The sequence below is a fragment of the Gorilla gorilla genome, chromosome 4 (assembly GCF_029281585.2).
Source record: "Gorilla gorilla gorilla isolate KB3781 chromosome 4, NHGRI_mGorGor1-v2.1_pri, whole genome shotgun sequence".
Classification (NCBI taxonomy): Eukaryota; Metazoa; Chordata; class Mammalia; order Primates; family Hominidae; genus Gorilla; species Gorilla gorilla.
The window spans coordinates 153,091,372-153,117,811 of NC_073228.2; the positions used below are offsets into that span (position 1 = coordinate 153,091,372).

General features: G+C 48.4%; 1 protein-coding gene across 4 annotated transcripts in view; it reads left to right on the top strand.

The window, feature by feature from the left end:
* ABLIM3 (actin binding LIM protein family member 3) overlaps positions 1–25,816 on the top strand; it is a 120,180-nt gene extending 94,364 nt beyond the window's left edge. The window contains exons 11-24 of one of the 4 annotated variants that reach the window (XM_004042789.5): positions 2,718–2,873; positions 4,517–4,546; positions 5,027–5,156; positions 5,944–6,042; positions 7,774–7,821; positions 10,172–10,306; positions 11,771–11,835; positions 13,070–13,217; positions 15,172–15,201; positions 15,803–15,861; positions 16,715–16,775; positions 17,557–17,564; positions 18,113–18,193; positions 23,668–25,816. In XM_004042789.5, coding sequence (XP_004042837.1) covers positions 2,718–2,873; positions 4,517–4,546; positions 5,027–5,156; positions 5,944–6,042; positions 7,774–7,821; positions 10,172–10,306; positions 11,771–11,835; positions 13,070–13,217; positions 15,172–15,201; positions 15,803–15,861; positions 16,715–16,775; positions 17,557–17,564; positions 18,113–18,193; positions 23,668–23,781 — 1,164 coding nt within the window. In that variant the 3' untranslated portion in view covers positions 23,782–25,816. Of the gene's footprint in view, positions 1–2,717; positions 2,874–4,516; positions 4,547–5,026; positions 5,157–5,943; positions 6,043–7,773; positions 7,822–10,171; positions 10,307–11,770; positions 11,836–13,069; positions 13,218–15,171; positions 15,202–15,802; positions 15,862–16,714; positions 16,776–17,556; positions 18,194–23,667 lie in introns of all 4 variants that reach the window. The other 3 variants (XR_010133964.1, XR_010133966.1, XR_010133965.1) reach the window with 3 other exon arrangements.
* The last annotated feature ends 624 nt before the right edge of the window (positions 25,817–26,440 follow it).

The window sequence follows — 26,440 nt, forward strand, 5'->3', positions numbered from 1 at the left end:
AGTTTTCAGGCATGCACAGTGAGAATGTTATTGACAAATATGAGTATGTTTCCAGAAGAGAGTTACTAGAGTAGGAGCACTCAGGAAGCTGCTGCACTGTAATACCGTTCATCACAAGCTGGTCTCCCGGTGCTACTGAGGGGCCTTGTAAACCTTTGTGAAATAAGTTAAGCCCTGATGATGTTCACCTTGGAGTCCTGGAGAAAGATTCCCAGAATTGCCCCTGTGATGAGCAACTCCATTACCGAATGGAATTTATGATGGCAGCTAGGAACACCTGCGCTTGTGCCTTCCAACTAGGGGCTTACACATTGAGATCAGTTGTCCCTCACATCCTAGCAGAGGCATGTGTCTCCCCTTCCAGCCTCTCCTGCTCTCACCGTTTATGGTGCCTCGTGCTCAGCTGCTCCTGGGAATGACTGAACATGTCATAGAAGCCCTGTTTTCAGTGAGCCCATCCCAAGCATGGCTTTCAAATTTGGAAAAAAATTCATCCATCTGCTTTGGATAGATGCAATAACAAGCATAAAGATGGATTTTAATTTAGTTTTAATAGACATTTGAGATTTTAGATTCAAATAGAATTATCAGTGAATCTGAAACGAGCAGTTTCTTTCAAACTTTCAAACTTTACTCCATCTCCACTGACTTCTAGAATCATCTTCAGGTGGTTTGGCTTTGACCCATGTGTTCTCTTCCTTCCTTCCTTCCTTCCTGGCTAATTACGTTAGGATGCCTCTGATCAATTGGTGTGTCCAGACCTGAGGCTCATTTATAGCCCTGTAAACAAAGTGGCTATAGGAAGAAATATAAATTTAGTGTTTTTGAGGTTTGGGGTAAAGTGCCAAAATGAATAGTTATGGGTCGAGATGAGTTTGGAAGATGCCAAGAGCTCTCAAGGTCAAGATCTAGCAGCCAGGACAAAAGGCAGCAATTACTTCAGCAAGTGGACTCTCATCTAATAAAGGCTTTTTTTACCCCCACACCCCCAGAACTGGTGCAGATGTGAGTGTCTGTACCAGGCAGGCTCTGGCAGAAATCAGGTGGCCTACCTCAAAGAGTTCAACTGAGGAAGGTTTCATGACAGAGTTGTGGGCAGGGTTAAGTGGACCCACAGGAGATAGTGAGGTATCCAGGGACTACAGCAACATAATGTTGTTACCACACTGGACCTAAAAAGACGAGGGAAGGGAACAGCATTACCAAAGCTGGCAAGAGCTGGGGAAGCCCAGCCTCCAGAGAGAGTCATGCCCAGCCCACAGCCAGCCAGGAAGGTTGCCAGAGGAATAAGTAATGTGCCAACCTCTCTCTCCATTCACCCTCTAGTCTCTGCTGGTGCATCCCATTGGCTAAACCCAACTGAAAGTCAGAGAGCAAAAGAGCCTGTGATACAGCCCAGGCAGTGTTCAGGACATAGATCCAGGCAAGGAAGGGTGGACACTGGGTCTAGGGGCAACAGAGAATAAGCAACCCTGCCCTAATTGCAGTGCTGATGTGGCAGGGATACAATAGTGGAAGGGCTTTGGTAGGTTTTCAAAATAGCACAGCTTATAGGTATTTATGAGTGCTGCTCCCTATAAAGTAGTCTTGGCCCTGAGACTGTACTTGGCTCCTATGGCATTGGGAGAATGTTATCAGACTAATACAGTCTCTGGATTCTCCATCTAGCAGCCTCTATTGTAATTTGCAGCACCTCAGGACCTTGCAAGACAGATCCTGGTTGATCATAGCGAACACCAGGTCACAGAGGGAAAAGCTGGAGGACATGGCCGTGGAAAAGGCATGGCTTCAGGAGCCATGAGATGCGGGCTGTCACATGCAAGGGGAAGCTTTCTTTCAATCCATGCAGCTCTAGAGGGATGAACTCTGCCAAAGCCAAGCAGAAGGTAGAGGTTCATTTCAGTTCAATGGAAAGAGCAGCTTTCTGAATGCAGCCTTCTGACAGTGTAAGACAGTGAACTCCCCATCCCGAGAAGACAGGAGAGGCCGCTGAAGAGGGCAAGCTCTCTGTGTTGAAACTTGGGCTCTTGCAACTTACTAGCTATGTAGCCTTGGACAAGTTAATTGATTTTTCTGTGCCTCTGGTTCCTTATTCAAAAGGAGGATAATGTTAGTGCCTACTACTAGAGTTGTGAGTTGTATGGATGAACTGGGTTAATCTATATAAGGGACTTGGTACAGAGCCTGGCTTATAATAAGTACTCACCAAATGTTAGCTAGTGTTTTACTATCATGATTATTTTTGTCTTTACCATCTTCATCTTCTTCTTCAAGGATGCTGTGAATTGGGATGTCCTCACTCTGTGGGATCGGAAGGCAGTCAGTACCCAGGCTGTGTAGTTCAGGCTGAATTCAAATCTATTAGCTTAGTGGTGCAAACTGTATAACCTTTTGAGCCTCCATTTCTTCAGCTAGAAAATAGAAATGATATTGACATTTACTTCACAGAGGCATTACAACGTCTAGAGGATATAATTATTATAAAGCACAGGGCTGACAAACAATATGTGCTCAATAAATGTTAGCCCTGTTGGAATGGATGGCCTCTAAGACCACTTTTATTCTAACATTCTACTATTCTTCAATTTGATCCTAATCTGTTTGTGGTGGAAACTGGAGAAGTTTGTTCCTTCTGTATCTTGTTTTTGTTTCCTCTCTCCACTCCCTTTTCCCTCTTATCTTTCTATTCCTTTCCTGTCCATTTCCCTCTTCCCTAGGCTAAAGTGGATAATGAGATCCTTAATTACAAAGACCTGGCGGCTCTCCCCAAGGTTAAGTCTATCTACGAGGTACAACGCCCCGACCTCATTTCCTATGAGCCTCATTCCAGATACACGTCCGACGAGATGCTGGAGAGATGTGGCTATGGAGAGGTATCGCGTCTTGCCCTTCTCTCTGGGGCTATTGTAGGAAAGGAGATTGCTCTGGGGTCCCCAGCCCTCTCCATCACAGACAGTTTGGCCTCCACAATGCTGGCTCCCAGACTCTTCTACACTGGGATTTATGGCCAACGTTTTTTAAATGAAGAGATTTCATTTGGCTTTCTGGCTTTTCTTGAAAAGTCAGAGCCGACAACCTTAAACCTACATTTCCACCATCTGGAGATGGAAAGCAGCACCCCCTATAGACAGGACATGAGCTTTCCATTCTCCCCAGTCCCCCCACTCCCTGTTAATCCCAGCATTGAAGCTAAGAGCCTGTGACCACTTATTACTCAAGCTGTTGTATTTCTTATACTGTAGGAATTTTTCATGTACTCAGCCCAAGGCGCTCGTCTCCTGCCAGGCTCAGTGGCCATTTAGATTTATAATCCCTGATTATAACATGTCTAATCAGACATGTTCTCTGGTTTTCCCATCTGGCCTTTAGCCCCAGTGTCTCTTCAAAGGAAGAGACGCTTTTATAAAGACTCAGTAACAGATAGCTTTTGAAATCATTAAATGGTTGCTAAACAAGAGAAAGTGTTTTCTGGAGATGGCAGCAGGGTTGGGGGCAGAATTACCCTGGAGGTCCTGGCAGTCTATATCCTAGAAGATTTCTAACCTTATCCCAGACCCCTTGAGTTAATTTGAGGCAGCAGAAGCCTGTCCTGGTGGTCAGAGACCCAGGTTCTTGTGCCAGCTCCACCATAACTAGCCTCGTAACCTCAGGCAAGTTCCCTTCCTCCCTAAGGGATTTGGGTTCCATTTGGTTGAAGAGCCCAATGCTGAGATTCTCTGGTTTCCGGCCCCTGAAATGCACCAGGAGAGGAGGATCAAGTGTTTAGTAGAAGCCGCTTGTCCTTCAGTTAGAGATGGCAAACCAGGGCCCACAGGTTGCAGCCAGCCCTCAGATTTGTTTTGTTTCACTCACAAAGTGTCTTTTGAAAATGCAAACTAGTTGTCAACATGTAAACACTGGGAGATTTCATGTAAGAATCTGCACTTCTGTCTTTCTTGGAAAATTAAGATGCTGTGTAAATGCTGGGCAGGCATTCCAGCTGCTGGAGCTGAGGAACTGCTGCCCTCTTCAGTCGAGACATCCCATCTCCAGCTGCTGCACCAGCCACCAGCTCAACTCCCTTGTTGGTGGCCCCAGCCTGGCCCCTGCTTAGCCAGGGTGCTGGCTGCTGGGTGCCCTGCCCTGGGCATTGTCATCATGAACTGTAGAGGGGTCATGAACCAGTAGAGAGACAGGAAAGGGTGGTGACAATAGCCCTGAGCATGCAGCACAGAAGCCTGGGTCCAAGTCAAGTCCCTGCCACTTCTGCCCTGAGCGGACCTGAGCCTTCGTATTCTCTCTCTGGGCCTTGGTTTTTCCCTTCCTAAAAGGCGGGCATAATCTCGAGGTTTCCTGCCTCCTGTCAGTAGTCTGACCCTCTGGAATTCCCAGCGAGGCTGTTATCTGGAGAGGGGTACAAAGGAACTGCTGCAGGCCCTCTCTGCCGAGCCATCTAACCATGCTCTGTCCTTCGTCTCGTCCTCCTCTCATTCCTTCTGCTCGTTCCACAACTGCCTTCAAACTCTTCACTTCTAAGTCGCTGGGAACATTATCTCCCTACTCCCAGGTAATTCAACTGATAGAGAATTAAGTTGATATATAATTGTGCCCCTTTATGTGGACTTCACCCATCCCCAGCCCCCCGAAGGTGTCTGAGCCCTTGCCCAAGGTATTCCCTGCAAGCAGGGAAGTGCTGGAGAGACTCCAGTGCATGTCCTGGAGGAAGTGGTAGTGGCATACAGGATGGAAATCTGCCCTTCCTGCCCAGAGATGGCCTCCCTCAGGCTTCTGGGATCCCTGGTCAGGATTCCAGGGACTGACCCCATGGATTCCATTCAAGGGCCTGCAAGTGATGGGGGAAAGCCCTGGAAATTCTCTGCCATCTTCCTCGGGCTGTGTGTGTAACTCAGGGAGGAGGGGGTCTCTGTATTCACACCTCAACCCCAAGAATCCCAGATTCCATGTCATGCCCACCTGCCTGCTAGACGCTCGGGCCACAGGCCCACTTAACAGCCAGCCGTGCTCACAGCCCCATTTCCTCTCCCAGGACATCTACGAGAACCTGGACCTCCGGCAGAGACGGGCTTCCAGCCCGGGGTACATAGACTCCCCCACCTACAGCCGGCAGGGCATGTCCCCCACCTTCTCCCGCTCACCTCACCACTACTACCGCTCTGGTAAGGAAGGGGGAGGACCTGAAGGGAGAGGAAGAGCCAGGGAGACAATGCAGTCACTTGGGGTCCCTGCTGCAGAGGGCACAAGGCTCCCCCATGATCTCCATCACAGTGTGGCCCTCTGGAGGCCTGTGGCCACCCAGGTGACCAGCTGGGCCTCTCTGAGTCCCTGAGATGGCAGGGGGGATGGAGGAGTGTGTGGCACTGAGAAGCAGCAGGAAGGTGGGTGGTGAACTTCCAGGAGAGGGGGCTGGCAGGTGGCCCTGTGGCCCTGGTGGAAGAAGACTCCACCATCCTCATGGCCTGCCCCATCTGGAGGGCAGAACCAAGAGACCAGAAATATGGCTATGAACTGGCCTTCACCCGAGGGCCACCCCAGCCAATCCAGTCAGACCATCCACAGTCACCCTCAGGTTGGGGGTGACGCCAGCACTTGGATGGAGGAAAGGAGCAATTAAGGGAGCGTCCAAAAGGGGGAGGTTCGGGGATGGTTGGGGAGATAAGAGATTCAAACTAAGATGCCTTCCTGGAGCCCGGTAGAGTTGATCTTTACATCTCACAAAATCTGACTTTGGGATCAAGCCAGGAAGCAAAGTCAAGCTTGTTTCTGCCAACGTGGTGCATGAGAGCACATGCTGCTTCCACCCCGGAGCCTGAGCACGCTGAGACGCCCCAGCCCATCCCCCATCTCTGCTGTCATCACCTCACCGCTTCCTTAACTGCCACCGCGTTAATGCCTGTTTTCTCTGTGCCTCTGTTTTCTTTGGCGACCACTGTCTGCGTGCTCCAGGGCCCGAGAGTGGCCGGAGCTCTCCATACCATAGCCAGTTAGATGTGAGGTCCTCCACTCCAACCTCTTACCAGGCTCCCAAGCACTTTCACATCCCAGGTAGGCACTGCCAGCCCAGAATTCCTGGGATGGATGCATGCTCCATGGGGTCACAGGTGCCTGAGTCGCCCCCTCGATGCCACACAGGCACCAAGAAGCTGGTTCCTGAGGGACCTCCCTAACCAAGCACCTGCACCAACCCTGTCCTCCAACCCCAACACACCCACGGGCTTCAGATTATCCACTTGACAGAACCAACCTCCATTAGGACCTCAAAGAAGCAGTCCAGGGAAGAAAAGAGGCAGGGAGCTCGAGTGAGATACCGTGAGTGCTTGAGGGGTATGAGGGGCGCAGCAGGGGCACACAGCAGTGAAGGCTACACACTTTGGCTTCAAAGCTCCTGGGATGGAATCCGATGCAGCTGCTTATAAGCTCATGACTGTGAGCCAGTTACTTGGCTTCCCAAGCCACTGTTATTCCTTCTGTACAGCTAAGCACTGTTCTGGGCTCAGAGGTTGCAACTGTGCTCAACCCAGCCCAGATCCTGCCTTCATGGTATTTGGTATTTACGTACTAATGTAGGAAGAGAGATAAAAATGAGTAAACAAATACGTAGAGGATAGTTTCAGGTAGCCATAGGTGCCGTAAACATAAATAAAACAGGCCATCCTGAGAGATGATGAGGCTGAGAGAGGCCAGGCTAGATGGGGCGGTCAGGAAGAGCTTCTTGGAGGAGGTAACATTAAAGCTGAAAGATGAGAAGGGGCCCGGCGTGGTTGCTCACGCCTGTAATCCCAGCACTTTGGGAGGCCGAGGCGTGTGGGTCATGAGATCAGGAGTTCGAGACCAACCTGTCCAACATGGTGAAACGCTGTCTCTACTAAAAATACAAAAATTAGCTGGGCATGGCGGCTTGTACCTGTAATCCCAGCTACTCAGGAGGCTGAGGCAGGAGAATTACTTGAACCTGGGAGGCGGAGGTTGCAGTGAGCCAAGATCATGCCACTGCACTGCAGCCTGGGTGACAAAGTGAGACTCTGTCTCAAAAAAAAAAAAAAAAAAAAAAAAGATGAAGAGCCAGCCTATGAAGAAGCCAAGGAAAGACATCGCAGGCAGAGGGAAGAGCACTATCATGTCATGTGACCGCAGGTCATGACAGGAATTGAGAGGAAGACAGGGGCTACATGACTGAGTGGATGTAGTTTGGACAAGGTCTCCCTCTGAGTCACAGCAGAGCCAGGCCTGAACCTCAGTCTCCTGACACCAAGCTCAGTTTTTCACTCCCCACTCACGTTCCCCTCAAGAGCTCATGCTGCTGTTTCATCTACACCTTCCTCAGCTGCCCTAGAGGGGTCCCATCCTGTCTGTCTTTGAGGGAGGGGGAGGGAGGTAAGCTGAAATTCGGCTGCAGCATCCTGGGAATTTTCACATGGAATGAGGTGTGGCCACTGGTGGAGGCAGTGGACACCTTCCTGCATGGGGCTCTGCTGAGCACACACACCCCTGTGCCTGCATGCTCACCCTTCAAGCCCCAGGTCCCTTCCTCGGCACCACTTGGATCCATCCATTCCACTTCCCACACCTTACTTGGAACCTGTTGGGACGAGGTTGAAAGTTCAACTTTGGAAGAGGAAGTCACCAGGGGAAAAAGATGGTGGCCCCTTGGAAAAAGTTGTTGCCCATCTCTCTCTTCTGAGATCAACTGACCAAGTACTATCTCCTTTTCTCCCTTTTCTCCTGTCTCTCTCTCTCTCTCCCCTCCCCACTGTCCCTTCCTGGTCTGTCGGGCAGCTGGAGACAGTAACATCTACCGGAAACCCCCGATCTACAAACGGCATGGTATGGTCAGAGGCAGATAGGGCTTGGCCACACAAGGAGATGGGGGAGGTTAACAAGGAGAGGCCATCTATGCAGATGGCCCTGCACAGGCCACCAGGAGCCACAAAACACAAGGCTGCATCTTGGTCCTTCTTGTTGACTGCCCCATCACCCAGGGTGTCATTAGGGCGGAGTTTGGTGTCATTTCAAAAGAACAAAGTCCTCATGTCCCCTCAGTTCTTTCCCACCACCTTTGCAATCTCCCCCTTACCTGCTGTCTGGCATCCTAAGTTCCATAATTGGTAAAAACCTTTGAAAAATGCACATACCCCTGGGAGAGTCACACTCCAAGGCATTAGTACTTGAAGTGTTCATTAGAATAACAGAGGATGCATACAGATTCCTGGGCCCCACCCCAGGCTTACTGAATTCGAATTTTGTATGTGTCACGGTTTCTCCAAGTGATTCTGATACTCAGCCCAACTCGGGAACCCCTGCTGTAAGTTGTTCTCAGTCACAGTCTCCTGAGAGTGGATGGAGACTTGCAGAGGAGATGTAGATGAGTAAGGTTGCAGAGGGTGACTTCCTTCTTTCATTCATTCATTGATTTAGTGTTTCTTAAAGAATGATCTATGGACCATCTGCACCTGAGAGACATTTAAAAGGCAGATTCCCTGGCCCCTTCCTTGCCACAGACTCCCTTAATTATAAATATTGAGAGCGTGAACTAAGAATCTGCACTATAACTGGCTTTGTCCATGATTCCTACCTGCACTTAGTATGAGAACCACCAAGTCATTCATCACTGACACCACCTGTTCATTTTTGCAAAAAGTACTTACTAAGCCGCGATTGAATGAGCACATCCCTTCCATTGAAGCTGCAGAGGAGCAGCTGCCACCCTGTGCACCCACACTTGCTTAAGGGTCTAGCTGGATAACAAAAGGAGGCCCAGAATCGGTGGAGCTTGGAGATGAGTGAAGCAGTCCTGCACCAGGTTCTGAACTGATTAGCTGGTGGAGGGGACAGTACGAGTTTAAACAGCGGCTCTGGGTGCCTAAGATTCTACAGTTTAGACAGACATCCTTGGTTCCAGAGGGGGCTGAGCAGGGGGGTCCAAGGTGAGTCTGTGAGCATGTGCACATCTATACCAGCCTGTGAAGGACATGCCATGTCCCCTGAGTACTCATAGAAAGACACCAACATGACAAAGGTAGTTTGGCTTTATACCTAGAAAAGGCCCCCAGGTCACAAGCTTCTCAGGACTTCGTGGGATTTTCCAGGTGGGCCCTGAGGGGTGGCACTAAAGCAGACTCAAGAGGAGTCTGGGGTGGAGGTGGGTTGCTTGGAAAAGAGGGCAGAGGAAAAAGCTAAATGCAATCAGCCAGGAGGGGCTGCCCAGGACCCAAGTCAAAGAAGAATTTGAAAGCTTTGGAAGCAAGTGCTGTTGTGGGGGCTGCATAGCCCGGGGCTGGCTGAAACTGATCCACCACCTCTGCCACTCTAGCTCCACAGAGCACAGAGCTTGTCCCTAAAGCTTCCTGTAGCTGACCATGAGAAATGGTCATGCAGCCACACACACTTCCCCAGCCCCTCTCTCTGCTCTACCAGCCTGTCACCCACGTTTGGGCCACGAGAAGTCACTGCTCTGTAAGTAGTTGTGACTGCAGTGGGTCTTTTTGGTCACCCCTGTCCTGGGCTTACTTCAGGTGGAAGCTGGAAGCTGGATGGCACCTGAGGCAGCAGACGAATTCTGACACTTACAGATGAGGATACTAAGGCAGAGATGGTAGGACCTGCCCAGTGTTACAGCTGAGTAAAGTGGCAGAGCTGGGACCAGAACCCAGCTTTGCTGACTCCCTGTCTAGCACTCCTTCCTTCAGGCTATGTAGTCCCTGAGCAGAATGTGGCATCTCAGGTTGTGAGGAATGATGGAGTTCAAATTTATAACAAGGAAGGCTTCTAAAGGGCTAGGAAGGCTTCTAAAGGGCTGGGGCTCACCTGCGACCTGTCCAGTCTTATTTGAGGAGCCACACCCTTAGAGGTCATTCTGGAACAGACCTGGGAATCCATGGAATGTGCTGGAAAGAGCCCTGGGCTGGGGTCTGGTCCAGTTCTTGTGCTCACATGCTATGTGGTCTTAAGCAAGCCCCTTGCCCTCTCTGGTGCTCCAATTACTAAATGCAAAATGAGAGTTTGGCCCCAGTGCTTTTCCAGCTCCAATGCTCCATGGCCCAGTTCTAACAGAGAGCCCTGATCTTGAAGTGGCCTCACTCCCCTGGGCTGGAGCCTGGTAAAGATAGGAAAAGGGTACACAGTCCCATCCCGGTCACTCTGCCTTCCTGAAGTGCTCTCCTTGGGTCCTCTGCAGGTGATTTGTCTACAGCAACCAAGAGCAAAACAAGTGAAGACATCAGCCAGACCTCCAAGTACAGTCCCATCTACTCGCCAGACCCCTACTATGCTTCGGAGTCTGAGTACTGGACCTACCATGGGTCCCCCAAAGGTAGTACCCCCATAGGAGCCTGGGGCCAGGGCCCTAACACCTGTGCCAAGGACACAGGTGTTCAGAACAGTTGCCCACTCCTTTATACAATCATTCTGAATAAGAGTGCTTAGAGGGTTTATAACTAAGGGTGTTTATTCATTCAACAAATATGTACTAAACACTGGCCATGGACCCTAGCAATACACTGGGGAGCAAAACAGACCAGGTCCCTGCCCTTGTGGAGAAGACACAGGCCCCAGCCATGAGAGGGAGGTGATGCGCAGAAGGTAGGAGAGCTGATGGCAGGGGCCTGCTGTCCAGCCTGAAGATGACAAAAGTTTCTCAATGCATCCACTTAGCTGCCATCAGGAGGGTGGCAAGGATGTAACACGGCAGAGAGTGTAGAAATACTTCTGCAAAGACCCAGGATGTGAGAGAGGATTCCAGTGGAGGAAAGAAAAGGCTGTCCACTTAACCTTGAACTCAGAGAGGAAGAGAAGCAGTAGAGGTGAGGGAGGAGGTCCCCCAGGGTTTTGAGGGTTGAGGTAAGGATTTTGGTTGTTATCCTAAACAGTGAGTGGCATGATCACATTGAAAGTAGTGGCATGATCACATTTGTGCTTTTGAGAGACCACTTTGGCTGTAGGGTAAAAAATGGTTGGGAGGATGGAGAAAGAGAGGATGTGGGGAGGTGGAAGCCTCCTGGTAAGGGGTCTCAGTGGTCCTCAGATACCACCTCACCCAATCATACAACCCAAGCTGTTCCTCTCAAGTATGGGGGGAAATTTTTCATCAAGATCCACTCTGATTCAATGTCTTTATTAATTCAATGTCCATTCTGAGCAAAGCTTCATAAAAGCTCAGAGATGACTCTTTGGGGCTGGGCACAGTGGCTCACACCCGTAATCCCAGCACTTTGGGAGGCCAAGTTGGGAAGATCACTTGAGCCCAGGAAATTGAGACCAGCCTGGACAACATAGCACTTCTTGTCTACAAAAAAAAATTTAAAAATTCTCTGGGCATGATAGTGTATGCCTGTAATCCCAGCTACATGCAAGCCTGAGGCAGGAGGATCCCTTGAGCCTGGGGGCTTGAGGCTGCAACAAGCCGTGATCTCACCACTGCACTCTAGCATGGGTGACAGAGTGAGCCCCTGTCTCAAAAACTTAAAAATTTTATAAAAGGATGACTCATTCGCTACTCTCAAATAAGTCTTCATCAGAAAAGAAGGTAAGACACAAATACAACTATAACCAAGTGGGCAGTGATCTGTCCCCACGGGAGAGGAGTGTTCAGAGACCACAAAGGCAGCAGAGACCACTTTCAGCTGATGTGAGGCTTAGCTTAAACAAGACTGTTTCCATTGAAAAATAAGATTAAAAAGAAAGAAAAGTGGCTTTTCTTTAAAAAAAAAAAAAAATGCCTTAAGCCAGGCTGAGTGGGATGCACATGCTGGAGCTGATCTTATCTGTCTTTTGACAGTGCCCCGAGCCAGAAGGTTCTCGTCTGGAGGAGAGGAGGATGATTTTGACCGTAGCATGCACAAGGTGGGCAGAGACCACAGCACTGAATATGACGCTTAGAGCATATATCACTGAGGGTCTTTTCATTTGCAAGCAACAAAAAACAGATTCAAGCCCACTTATGATAGAAAAAAGAAAAGCATAGCTTTGCACAACTGAAAAATCAAATGGTGGAATTAGCTTAAAGTATGACTAGATCCAACTGCTCAAAAAAATGTCATAGGAAATTTCTCTCTTCACTTCTGGGGCTTGCCTCTGCATTGGCTTCATGCTCAGGCAAGCTATTTTCACATAATGGTAAGCAGGTGCTTGCAACCCTTGTTCATTGCTGGTGAAACCCTTGTTCCAGCCCCTGTGGAAAACAATTTGGTGGTTCCTCAAAAATTAAACATAAAATTACCATATGATCCAGCAATTCCACTCCTAGATATATACCCAGAAGAATTAAAAACAGGACTTAAACAAATACTTATATACTCATATCCGTGGCAGCACTATTCACAAAAGCTAAAATATGGAAATAATCCGAATGTCCATCAGCTCATGAATAGACAAAATATGGTATGTCCATACAGTGGAATATTATTCAGCCATGAAAAGAAATGACGTAATGATACATGCCACAATGCGGATGAACCTTGAAAACATTATGCTTAAGAAAAGAAGCCAGACACAAGGTCGCATATCGTGTGATTCCATTTCCATGAAATATGCAGAATAGGCAAATCCATAGAGACAGAACATAGATTGGTGGTTCCCAGGGGCATGGGGAGAGGGGAATGGGGAGTGAGTGCTTCATGGATATGGGATCTCCTTTGGGAGAAGTAATGGTATTTTGAAACGAGAAAGAGGTGGTAGTTCCACAACATTGTGAATGCACTAAATGCCACTGAATCATTTCCTTTAAAATGGTTAATTTGAAGTTAAGTAATTTTCACCTCAGTTAAAAAGAAAAAGGTGGCTATCTGCCCATTGTTGAATCAATCACTGTGCCAAGACGATGGGATCCTGTCACTGGCCAGGCTTGCTTTTTTGTGCCCACCACCAGACCCCCACCCAGACCACAGGACAACTTGTGGAAGACAAGATGAGATTGCAACAGGAAACATGGGTGCCACAAGGTGGGAGGGACGCTGGGAAGGCAAACATGAGAGCAGGCTGCTATAGAGGATGTGATCCTCAGCCTTGCCCAAGCCCGTTCCATCTCAGTGTCCTTTGTTTTCCTTCTAACTTTATCTTGCTCTTCCCCGACCCTCAGCTCCAAAGTGGAATTGGCCGGCTGATTCTGAAGGAAGAAATGAAGGCCCGGTCAAGCTCCTATGCAGATCCCTGGACCCCTCCCCGGAGCTCCACCAGCAGCCGGGAAGCCCTGCACACAGCTGGCTATGAGATGTCCCTCAATGGCTGTAAGCATGGCTCTGGAAGCCCAACGGGGCGGGGACACCTTTCTCTGTGACTAGCTGGCAGTGTCAGCTGTTCGCTCTGAGCCAGGCTCCCTTGAGGCACAGCCCATGCATCCTCTCTCTTCTTCCTCACAGCAGCCCTGTGGTGGGTGGGTGCCCTTATCACCCTACATATACAGATGGGGAGTGAAGGCACAGAAGCCTTTGGTGACTTGCCCAAGATCACTCAATTTATCAGTAATGGAGCTTACTTAATCAGCTTCCTTGCCTGCTTTTATAAATTAGGTTCTATTGGAATGTAGCCAGCCCCGTCTCAATCCCCTGGGCTAACAAAAGAATCAGAAGAGGCTGGCCACAAAGGTTAGCCCCAAACCCTGCAATGCCCCTTCTGGGAGCTTCATTGAGGTCTAGAATACAGATTTGGAAAGGCGCTCTATGGGGCACTATATAAGACCATGCTGCCCTGAGCAGTCACTCCCATTGCTTTGGGGCATCTGAAGCTCTGACTTCCAGTCAGATTCAGTATAAAGAAAAATGGCTTGGCTGGGCGCAGTGGCTCATGACTGTAATCCCAGCACTTTAGGAGGCCGAGGCGGGCAGATCACGAGGTCAGGAGATCAAGACCATCCTGGCTAACATGGTGAAACCCCGTCTTTACTAAAAACACAAAAAATTAGCTGGGCATGGTGGTGGGCGCCTGTAGTCCCAACTACTCGGGAGGCTGAGGCAGGAGAATGGCATGAGGCAGGAGGCGGAGCTTGCAGTGAGCCGAGATTGCACCACTGCACTCCAGCCTGGGCAACAGAGCGAGACTCTCTCTCAAAAAAAAAAAAAAAAAAGAACGATGTCTTATAATCATCGGAATGACTCAAAGATGTAAGGGATGGCCTCCTGAGGTAGTGAGTCTACCATGATTTGAACTTATATAAGCAGGGGCTTTATTCAAATAATTCTTGAAAATCTCATGGCAAGCTCCTCCTATTCTTGGACACATACACACACACACACACACACACACACACACACACACACACACACACACTCTGTCTGCCTCCTCCTTTTCTTACTCCTGTGAGATGCAGTCTTGCCAGGAAATCTCATCTCGGATCAATACATTATGGATAATAAAATGCATCATTTATTACACTTCTATGTGCCAGGCATTTGTAGGAATGTTACACTCCTGGTAGAGCTGCAATGTAGAGGGATTATTATCACCCACTTTATAGATGAGAGAACTGAGGTTAAGCCACTTGCTCCAAGTCAAAAGCCAGTAAGTGACTGAGCCAGGATCAGACCCAAGTTGGAGTGGCCCCAAGGCCATGAGCTCTTCCCTCTTCCCCATACTACACCTTGACTCTCAGTGAGATTGAAGATGTTGGTGTTGGCGGCAATATGATAAAGCCAGTCTTATGGAGTGTTATAGATGCGTCAGGCACTATGCTAAGTATCTTACTGTATTGTGTCACATATTCTTCACAATAATCCTACAAAGGAGGCACTATCACTCCCCATTTTGCAGATGAGAAAACCAAAGCATGATTAATTAGATTGTCTGAAGTTAGAAATCTACTAATGGCAGAGCCAGGATGAACTGCTGAGCCTGTTTTCCTGCCTGACCACTGAGGGCCACTGTTTCCAACCCCTGGCTGTGGGGTCTGTGCAGTGCACCAGTGCTGTTTGCAATTCAACCTTGTTCAACCACATCTGTGCAACAAATATCACAGAGCACCTGCCCTGTGCCAGGTCCCAGGCTAGGAGCTGGACAGGGAAGGGAGATGGGGTGCAAGTGCAACAATTAAAAGCTGACCAGTTCAGGAGGGGCTGCAGGAGGCCCCTTTTCCCAGCCAGCCAGGGGGACCGGCTATGGAAGCCACATCTCTTTGTCCCCATGAATTGTCTTCACCATGTTTGTCTTTCCTCATGAGCAATGACCTTCAGCTTTTCTCTCCTGCAGCCCCTCGGTCGCACTACCTGGCTGACAGTGGTAAGTTCTGCCTGCCCTACCTTCAGCCCCTCTGTCCCATGAGGGACAGAGCTGTGTCAGCTGCAGTTCTCCATAGTTCTAATGACCATACAAAGTGGATGTCCCAGCCCACTCCCGATCTCAAATAGTCTACTCCATTGTATTTGTCAGATTGTGGGTCTGCATTTGGGTTTCTGGAACTAGGATTGCCATCCCCAACAGATGGTCCCAGAGAAAAAAAAGTGCACACACCTCTTCCACCACCTGGCAGCCTTCCTACCTGAGTTCTGAGCTTGACTTCAATTCCAGGGCCTTTGTCCAGAGCCAGCCTGTGGCCAGGACACAGGGGTCTATCACAAGAAGATAGAGATGTGCAGGTCAAGGATAGAAGAGTGTATGAGTGGGTGCCTTGGGCAGGTACCTAGAATTCTGCTAGAGTGAAATGCCCCCAGAGATGATCAAGTTGCAAATCTGGAGAGCATCAGGAAGAGTTGGTGGCCTCTGGCCTCCATCCCTTCCTGCTAGGTTGAGAGCAATGTTGGCCATTGGTGGCCAGATGACCTCGGGGAGAGGGACTCATGGCTTGGGACTCCTGGTAATTGCTCTAGATCCTTCTTTTCAGATCCTCTCATCTCCAAATCTGCCTCCCTGCCTGCCTACCGAAGAAATGGGCTGCACAGGGTAAGAAGCTGTGCTGGGGGATGGGGGAGGACGTTGTCCCCAAAATGCTAATAAATCCAACATTAGTTTGTTGTAAGGTGAAACCTGAGCAAAGGTCCTGGGGCTAGTGGTGGGTTAACTGAAACAACTGTATGGCAATGACTTGCTCCCCTCCCTGGTGACCCCTTCGTGAAAAGGGGCCCCCATGGGAGGGGCTTGGGAACAACTAGTACTTATTGGGCAATAACCCTGTGCCAGGGACTCAGCTAAACACTTTGCACGCACTAATTTGTTTTGCCTTCACAACCCATGGAGGTAGTTACTATCATTTACCCTACTTTGTGCATGCAGAAAGGCACAGAGAAGTGAGGTGACTTACCCACACTCTTCAACAAGAAGTAGTAGAGCCAGGATTCAAGCCCAGGCCAGCTGATCCCACAGCCCACCCCCAACTGCTATGCTCCACTGGCCTCTAACATGGCCTGTACATTTTCTGAGCTCCCTGAGCATGCTGTTATGGAAAAAGAAAAGTGATGAGCAGGGTAAGGAGGATTGAGAGTTCATGGAAGGAGTGACTTGCAACTTCCAGCCAGGTTGTCAGGGCAAATCTCCTAGAAAAAGGGGTGTTTGAGCAATGAAAGAAAGCATGAAGTGAAATTCACCAAATAAATGGATATATATTGAGTAGCCACCATGTGCCAGGACAAAGCACAGGGATATAGCAGTGAGTTAAGTTTCCCTAACTTGAGACAGAGGCTGCTGAGAAGGCCCTATGTCCCACAAGCGCCAGTCCATTTTCTGGAGGTGGGTGAGTGCTTCAGGGAGGCAGAGGTGAGCTTATCTCAGGCCAGCCCTGGTTCTGTCTCTTCTGCAGACGCCCAGCGCAGACCTCTTCCACTACGACAGCATGAACGCAGTCAACTGGGGCATGCGAGGTGAGTGCAGGCCTGCAGGGGGTCTGCAGGGAGAGTGCCTCCAGATGTACCACTCAAAACTGCAGCTTGACCTTCGGCAAATGATGGCTACAGATTCTGTCCCCACGCTGGGCTGTGTCCAACCCTGAGTTCTTACTCTCTTTCACTTCCCACCCCCTCCCTTTTCCCCTGCTCTTCCCTCATCCTCTCAAGTCCTGGCCTTGGGTGGTCTCCAAGCCACCTGTCCCATCTGGGTTCCCAGAACCATCACAGAGTTCTGCTCTCTTCTCCCTGGACTGTGGAGCGAGGGTTGCCTGCCAGCCCCAGTGGAGGGAAGCACTCAGAGCCCATTGCACACTGTTCCCAGTAAGAATTCGATGAGCTTCCTGCTCTCTGCCAGTGATGCTTTCACACCAAACTCGACCAGCTCCTATGAGCAAGCTCAGGCAGAAGGGGCCCACATCAGAACCTCAAAGGATTCCCCACAGAAGATAGAGGATCTTGTCCACGCGTTTCAGATCTCAGATTCTTCTAATTTCTATTCTAAATATCTCCAAGGCCATTTTTTCCTTAGAACCATCTCAAGATCAGCCCAACCCCTATCTTCAGCCTTCCACTGTGCTCATACCAGCCTTGATTGTCCTTCAGGGTGAATTCAGCAAGGACAAGGTCTCTGGTGGTCAAGAGAAGGAGACAATAGAGGCCAGACCCCCTGAGAGAGTAGGACAGAGGCCTGTGTAGTGATGCAAAGCAAAGACTGATGGGCTCCATTCTGTGTGTGTGTCTCTTTTTCTCTCTGCAGAGTACAAGGTAAAGGATGTGCATAGACCCTGGGGGTCTCCAGGATTCTTGGAGCCACTACACTGGGGATCACCAGGAGGATGACAGCACTGTCTATGTAGGGAAGGGAACATAGATAAATAACCCCAGGGGTCCTTTCAAGACCAACATTTCCTGTCCCTTCTTGGCCCACTTTTCCTGAATCCTGCCCTAGGTCTCTTGCCTACTGAAATCAGATACTCTCCCTGGGCTTCAGAGACACTCTGTTGGCTTGCCAGTCACCAAATATTAGACACTTACATTCGGGAGGTCATGTGCCCATATTATTCCATGGGCACATGGCAAATACCTCCAAGCTTATTCCTAGTAGTATTAGGGGACTCTCTGGGGCCTTGTCTTTTGAGAGAAGGTATCTTAAGACTGCTGGGCAACCCCAAGAAGGGCAGATCCAGCTCTTCCTCCAGACTTAATTTCTGGCCATTTCTGGATAGAACAGAGAGCCCAGACACAAAATGTACCTGAAAGGAACAAGCCCACCACCCTCACCCAAGCTGGAGACCACCCCCCTTTCTCCTTAGATCTACCCTTATGAACTGCTGCTGGTGACTACAAGAGGAAGAAACCGACTGCCCAAGGATGTAGACAGGACCCGTTTAGAGGTAAGTCTAAAAAACTGAGCAGGAGCTCTTGGGTTGGAAGAAATTTCAGGAGTTGCTTGGTATAATCCAGCTCAAGAGGGCTGGGTGGAATGAGTGGCTTTAAGATCACACAGCTTATTGAAAAATCAGGGACTTGAACCAATTTCCTCAGCCCAAAACTTCCCCATGCTATTCCCCAAAACTGTCCCATGCTGTTCCCCCAAAACTGCCCCATGCTGTTCCCCCAAAACTTCCCCATGCTGTTCCCCAAAACTTCCCCATGCTGTTCTTTGCTGCCTCCTCTTCAATTCAGTTAGTGTCTGTGGTGCACAGAGACAGTAAGTCCTCAACTAGGGCCAATGCTTCTGCAGAATTGCAGAAGAGCTAGATTTGCTCCCTGCCCCCAAGGGGCCCTCTGTCTCAGGATTGTGCATAAAACTTGTGCTTGTGATGGGGGACAGGGGGAGGCAGCACTATGTAGAAGGAAAAAAAGCATAAGTAAGTCTTGAGTCAAACTCCCTAGGTTCAAACTCTGATTCTGCCATCACTAGGTTGGCAGCTTTAACCAAGCGACAACCTCACTGCAACTTGGTTTTCTTCTCTGTAAAGTGAGGGTGATTGGTGTGCTTCCCCCATGCTGCCAAGAGAAGTGAGTGAGCCAGTACCCATAAAGCCCTTAGCATGGAGTCTGGCAACATACTGAGTATGAAGTGCCCAACGAACATTAGATTACTGTTGTGCAGGGGAGACCACTAAGGCCTGAGGCAGTCAACACAGGTTTGCAGAAAAAGGAAGGATGTAGATGGACTAGAAAGACAAGTAGAGTTTGTGATCGAGAGATGGAGAGGAGAACAGCATAAATAAAGGTGCAGAGGTGGGCCAGAACATGGTGCTGGGCATTTGAGCAGTCCAGACCACCTGGTGTGGAGTTCCAGTTCCTGGGCTCCTCTGGTGCTGGAGCACACTCTGCCCCTTACAGCCTGTTGCCACTCCCTGCCTCTCCCTCTCCCTAGAATGCCTGTATTAGTCTCTAATGCGGCTAATAAAGATATACCTGAGACTGGGTAATTTATAAAGAAAAAAAGGTTTCATGGTCTCACAGTTCCACATGGCTGAGGAGTCCTCACAATCATGGTGGAAGGCAAAGGAGGAGTAAAGTCACATCTTACATGGCAGCAGGCAAGAGAGCTTGTGCAGGGGAACGCCCTTTATAAAACCATCAGATCTCATGAGACTTATTCACTACCAGGAGAACAGTATATGGGAAACTGCCCCCAAGATTCAATTATCTCCACCTGGCCCCATCCTTGACACGTGGGGATTATTACAATTCAGGGTGAGATTTGGGTGGGGACGCAGCCAAGCCATATCAATGCCCTTCCCATCTCACCAGCCTCCTTGCTCCTCAGGGCTCCACACTAGTAATCCCTGTGCCCCAAAGCCTCCTCCAACCCTCCTCTAGGAGGGGTCACTCCCCTTGTCCTCTGACCTCCTCCAGCTTTCTATCCAAAGTGCATCAAGCACCTTTCACTCTCCTGTGTATCAGATCATGGATGTGTCCATTTCCTCTGCCTGACCCTGAGTTTCTTAGGGACAAACATTGTGTGCCCTCTACCACAGGGTCTGGGCTGGGAGAGGTGTCAGAAGACGTTTGTGGGATTGAGTGCAGGCTTCTGAAATAGGAGGCTCAGCACCCCTCAGGAAAAGCATATGAGCCGCCCTTGACTTGATGGCGTGGAATTGGCCCAGGGTAGAGGGTTGGGGCAGAAGGAGGGGAATGTACGTTAGCCAGGAAGCTCTGTGAGTTCTTCCAGCTCTAGCATGCTGGGTTAGCACCCCAGGAAGTGGGTGATTCTCCTCACATTTCAACAAGGGCCTCCTCCTTTCACTGTCTCCAAATGAAAGTGTCCACCAGTGCTGAAGGGGACAGCTCCCAGGGCAGCTCAGTGAAGCCAGTTTTTAGGGATGGAAACATTCTCCAGGACATCAGAATCACCCAGGGACCTTTTTAAAAATACCATACAGGGGCCCCACAGTAGACCAATTTAATCACAATTTGGGGAAGGAGCTCAGGTCTAGAACTTTTTAAAAGCACCCAAGGATGGCTAAAATGTAGCCTGAGCTGAGGCCCATGGGCTAAAGACACTGCCCCAGCCTCCTGCACTAGTTCTAGGAGGGGACTGAAGAAGGAAGACTATGACCCTGTCCTCAGGGAGCTCAGAGAATAGATATTCATTCATCCAACAAATATTTATTGAATCATCCTCACCTTACAGAGGAGAAAATAAAGGTTCAGCAAGGCTGTCATTTGGCTAAAGCTGATCACCTAGTGATGACAGAATCAGAGTTTGAACCGAGGGAGCTTAACTTAAGCCTTGCTTATCTACACAGTGCTGCCTCCACTCTCTTCCACCATCACAAGCACTCGTTTTATGTACAGTCCTGAGACTGTGGGCCCCTTGAGGGCAGGGAGCAAATCTAGCTCTCCTCCTACGTCCGCAGAAGCATCCAGGTACTGCTCGAGGTGCTTGCAATATATCAATGAACAAAACAGAGACCGCTGCCCTCTTGGAACTTACATTTTTGTGTGAGAAGACATAAGATGTGTCTCCTTTATTTGTGTCAATATTGTTGACACAAAGAAAAAATAAATGACACCATGTGTTAGAAGGTAATAAGTGCTAAGGAAAAAAGTTAAAGGAGAGAAGAGAAGGGGATTAGGAGAGGAAGAGGCGAGTTGCAGTTTTAAATAGCATCATCAGATTTGGTCTCATTGGATGCATGACATGTAAGCAAAGACTCGAAGTAGTTGAGGGAGTTGGGCATGCTTTTATAAGAAGGAAGAACTTTCTGGGCAGAGGGAACAGCCAGTGTTGAGACCCTGATGCAGGAGTGAGCTTGTTGTGTTTGAACATAGCAGAAGGTTAATGTGTCTAGGGTCACAGGAGCACAACAAAGATGAGGAGGAGAAGATGAAGTCCAAGGAAACTGGAAGCAGATCACGCAATGTAACAGGTGCATGAAAAGATCACCATGATAGTGAAAGTGACCAGACTGAGTGCTTTCTGTGTGCCCTTGAGTGTTGAGCACATGACCTGTATCTGCTCATTCACCCTCATGGTATTCATGGTGGAGACACTAGGATGCTCCCATTTTCCAGAAAAGGAAATTGAAGTTCAGGAGGGGTTAGGTAACTTGTCCATGGTAACATGGCCATTTCTCCTTGGCTGTAAGAGCTGCACTGTTAACCTTCCTGCTTTAACGCCTTTCTGTGGCAAATGTCAGATGGACAGTAGTGGCATTAGGGGCCTTGATAACTGGAGGGAGAAAGGAGGCCCCAGCTGGCCCTTAGAGGAGAGAAGCCCTGGTCTCCTTCCAGTGTGTCCTGCTTGTGAACATATTACTTGAGGGTGAGTCTACCATTCTTTTATATCAAGACTCATAACAAAGATTTTTTAGCATGATAGAGAAACTCAACTGGAGAACCAATACAGACCACCACCCTCCAACAACAATAACAAACGATTCCAAAGTGCAGTTTCCCTCAGTCTTTACTATGGAAGGAGCAGAGAAGGGGACTCTCCTATCCAAGGTGTCTTTCAGCACTCACTTGAGTACCACAAACATGGACAAGTCAATAGTACAAAGAAAGAGGCAGGGTCTTAGGGATCTAACAAGCAAATGTGATGTGTGGGCACTGCCTGGGTCCTAGTTCAGATAAACCAACTGTGAAAAGACATTTTCAAGACAGGAACTTTGTAATGGACAGATATCAGGGAATTCTGAAGAATTCTTGTTAGATTTTCTTGAGTTTACTCATGGCATTGTGTAACCACAATGTGAGAAAATATTCAGTGTGTTTTGAGAAACATTCTGAAGTGCATAGGAATGAACTGACACAATGTCTAGGCTTTGCTTTAAAATATTTCAGAAAATAAAATAGGTAAATGAAGCAAATGTGGAAAACCTCACAATTACAGGATCTGGATAGTGGACATGGGCTTTGTCCTATTTTCTCTCTTTTGTGTAGTTTTGACATTTTTCATAATAGACTTACTTATGGATTTTTTTAATGGGATTGACCAAGAGGGGCAGTGAGAATGTAATGCATTTTGCTTGGACTTCGGTCCCAGCTCTACTACTTCAAAAATTATTGACCAAAATTTATCAATATTACCTTTGTTTGAAATTCTGAAGGTATGGGGAAAATGTTAGTTCACATGGCCATGCGCCGTGGCTTACGCCTGTAATCCCAGCACTTTGAGAGGCTGAGGAGGGCAGATTGCCTGAGCTCAGGAGTTCAAGACCAGCCTAGGGAACATGGTGAAACCCCATCTCTACTAAAATACAAAAAAATTAGCCCAACGTGATTGTGTGCACCTGTAGTCCCAGCTACTTGGAAGGCTGAGGCAGGAGAATCACTTGAACTGGGGTGGTGGAGGTTGTAGTGAGTTGAGATCATGCCACTGCACTGCAGCCTGGGTGACAAAGCGAAACTCTGTCTCAAAAAAAAAAAAAATAGTTCACAGTGACAACAAGCCAGAGAACTGACTGTGGTCACATAAATAATTTTCATTGAATCTCCTTCAGCACCCAATCAGCTCATGTAATTGCTACCAACAAGCCAGCTCAAGTGAATCCATTAAGTTTGTAAGCAGTATATATGCCATATATTTCTCTTTGTAAACTTAATTTTAAATTTCATTTTGAAACATTGTAGCTATCCAGGAAAGTTTCAAGAATAGTAAAATGAACATCCATCTACCATTCACTAAATACAACAATTGTTAACATTTTGCCACATTTTAAGTGCTGTATATTTCTAACTCTAAAAGCTTTTGACAATGTATCACACTTTTAAAGCTGCTTAGAAGGGAGGAAGGGAAGGAGGGCAGAAAGAGGGGAAAATCCACTATAGAATGCAGACAAGGGTTTGATTATAAAGCATATTTGTTTTCATATCAGAAAAAGATAAAAGGACATTTTGGTGCATCAAAAATTAAGAGCAGTAATTTTTTTCATTGACTGGCCTGATGAACAGCCTTCCAGATCATTTGTTAAAACATCAGTAAGAGGAAATATCCCCTAAAATCTTGGACATGGCTCCTTTTTCTCTCAAAGGGGAGTGGGATAACATGAATCCACACACACTTCTGGATGCAAATACATGGAGCAGGCATGCAGAAAGCGGAGGGGTCAACAGGGGACTCCAAGGGTTGTGTAGTGGAAGCAGAAGTCCCACTTGAGTCATAGGCAGGGGAGGCCTCTTCAGCCAAATCAGCTCCAGAGTCCTCCCTGGCAAAATGTTCATTCCATATTCACTCATTCAACAAATATTCATCACACATTCCCCAGGCTCAGGCACCATGCAAGGCACAGGGTGCCCAGAGGGAACATGCAGCACCCACTGCTGCCTCCAGCTATCCCTGCATCTTGCATCCTCATGCTGCTCTCTTTCTGTGTCCCCCCAACCCCACCTGCCCTGCCTCCTTCAGCGCCACCTGTCCCAGGAAGAGTTCTACCAAGTCTTTGGCATGACCATCTCTGAGTTTGACCGGCTGGCCCTCTGGAAGAGGAATGAACTGAAGAAGCAAGCCCGGCTGTTCTAGGCAGAGGCTCTATAAATATATATGCATTTATATAAAGATATATGTAAAATCTCTCTACTGAAGCTCGGTATAATCCTCTCTTGTGTAATGGGACACACTGCCTGCCATGAGACTTGCTTTTCTGTACTGTCAGGCAAGCCCACGTCATCGAGATATTTTTATGCTCCTTACTTTCTCTTTTCTAAGTGCTGTGGGATCTGGGAAGGGATTTGAGGGGACTCTGTCCTTTTATTGGGGATCCTTTTTATACTGAAACATCTGTCCTAACTTGAGTGCCCCAAGGTCCAACTCTCTTTCCTAAAGAAGGTGCCTGAAGAAGTCTCTCTTCTCTCTGCTTCGTGGCCCCTTTCTTAAATTTCTAGGGCTGATGCTGACCATGTGGTTTCCACACCTTATTGGCCCCAGAGGGGCCCTCCCATGGGACGATCTGCAGCAATCTCCCCAAATCAATGAGCACCTTTGAGCACCCATGAAGAACTTTCTCAACACCCCCAATTAGGAGCTCAGTGCTCTCTTGGGGCAATGCAGTTAAAAGGGTGAGCCTCAAATCTAGTCATTACACCAGTCAACAGAAGTGGACAGGGCCTAGGCCTCTCCTCAGCTCCTTAACCCTCCTCCTTCTGCCCTGGATTGTAACCTCTCCCTTGTCCAAATCTAGGATTCATGGTAGGAAAAGGAAAAGGCCCTTCCCTTCCCTCCACCACTTCCAACTGGCCCCTTTGCCTGACCTGGACTTGGAGAACCAGAGGAAAAGAGAGGGAGCGGAAGTGGGAGATAGAGCAGGGCACCTGTTAGAATCAGAGCTGCAGGATTTCTTGGGACCCTCCTCTCTCCCTCACTGCTCCCAGCACCTCCTGACCCTTCCCTTTTTCAAGGAGAGGCCCATGATTGCAGCTTGTATTCTTTAGCCTTATTACAATCTATGTGCCTGACAACTCAACACACCGCAGGGCTAATGTTCCCACCAGAGCTCCAACTGAAAAACCAGACAGACAACTCTCATCATCCTCCAGAGAGAAAATAGGCCATGTCCCAAAGAAAGGTTCTTGGTCTATGCCTCTGGTCTGTGGGCTGGCAGGGCAACCATACCATACCCCCGCCAGTCCTCGGCTCCTGCTGCAAAGTTGGCTGTGTTTCACAGGGAAACTTTTGGAAGAGTGGCTGCTTATGAGATTCCAAAATGAAGTGTTGGCCAACACCGCTCATGGCCATCCTGGATTTTCCCGGTGGCTTCCCTTCCTGCTCGCCTCCCTGAACAGGGGAGAAAGCTTAACCTCTCTTCTCCTCTCCAAACCTTTCACCTTGAGTGGGTAATGTTTGGTGGGGGCTGTTCCTTCTTGGAGATGCCTTGAGTCGGACCATTTTGAGATCATGGAGGAAGGATGAAGAAGTGAAAATGACAATAATGACTCTCAAGAGGCTGGTGATGTGACATGGCAAATGTAGAACTGACTTAAATTGAACAAACCCTCACTGAGCACCTCTGATGTTGAGCACCTGCTGAATACTGAGCACTGAATGGGGGAGGGGGAGGGGAGCACGGGGTGAGTCAACCTGGGACTCGGTCTCAGGGATATGCCTACCAGTAGCGGGTATCGTAAGGCATGTACCCAAACATAACGGATGTAAGGCAGAAAGTGATCGGAGAAGGAATGAGAAAGTGTGCGTGATGTTAATGAAAAGTCATATGCAGTTAGAGCAGACCCAGGAAAGCTTTCTGGAAGAGATTGCATCTGAGGAAATTCAGGAAGGATCTTTGTAGATTGGGAGGAGATTCTAAATTGAAGGGGTGATAGGGTGAGGGGCCAGAGGGAAGTCTGCTGTGTTCTCGTGTAGGATGTCAGCCCTCCCTGCAACTTCTCTTTTTGGCCAATGTCTTTTCACTTTCCTGACCCTTTAGAATCATCCCCAGCCAGACGCAATCATGGAAGCTGCCTTATTGTCACTGGTTAAGAACTTGGCGAGATTGAAGGGCTTTTGTTATTGTTATTGGATATTTTTGTTTCCCATAAAAGCACATCATTTCAACCCTAAACCTGTGTGCTTCTGTTGTTTCTTGTGTGGGAGTGGAAATGACTGACATGGGAAGAGGCTGAACCCTGCACATTTTTCAAAATGAAAGCACCAAAACAGCAGCCACTCCTTTGGCCTCAGTTTCTCCTTCTGTAAAATGAGAAAGATTGGTAAAGGTAAACATCACTCAGATTGTTTTCTGTAGAATGCAGGATCCCTCAAGATGGTAAAGGATGTTCCAACAACAAAGAAGTTCTGTGATCAAAAATAATAATAATAATAATAGTTCCTTATTACTAAGCACCAGCAATGTTCCAAGTTCTATGTGAGCACTTCACACCCATCATCTCATTTAAGCTTCTGAAACAACCCAAGAGGTAGCTGTTATTAACATCTCCATCTCCTAAATGAGTAAATAGCTTTGAAGAGAACCATAATTACTGCTGGTAGAGCCAGGAGTGAATTCTAGCCTGTCTGACTCAGAGAGACCAGCTTACCACTCTTATTAGGCAAGATCCTTCCAGCTGCAGGTAAAGAGAGCATCTTATTACAAGTGGCTTCAACAGTGAGAACACGTGTTGTCTTGCACGACCAGAAATCCAAGGTGCAGAGTTAGTACATTCAGCAGCTCAGGGATGGAGTCCAG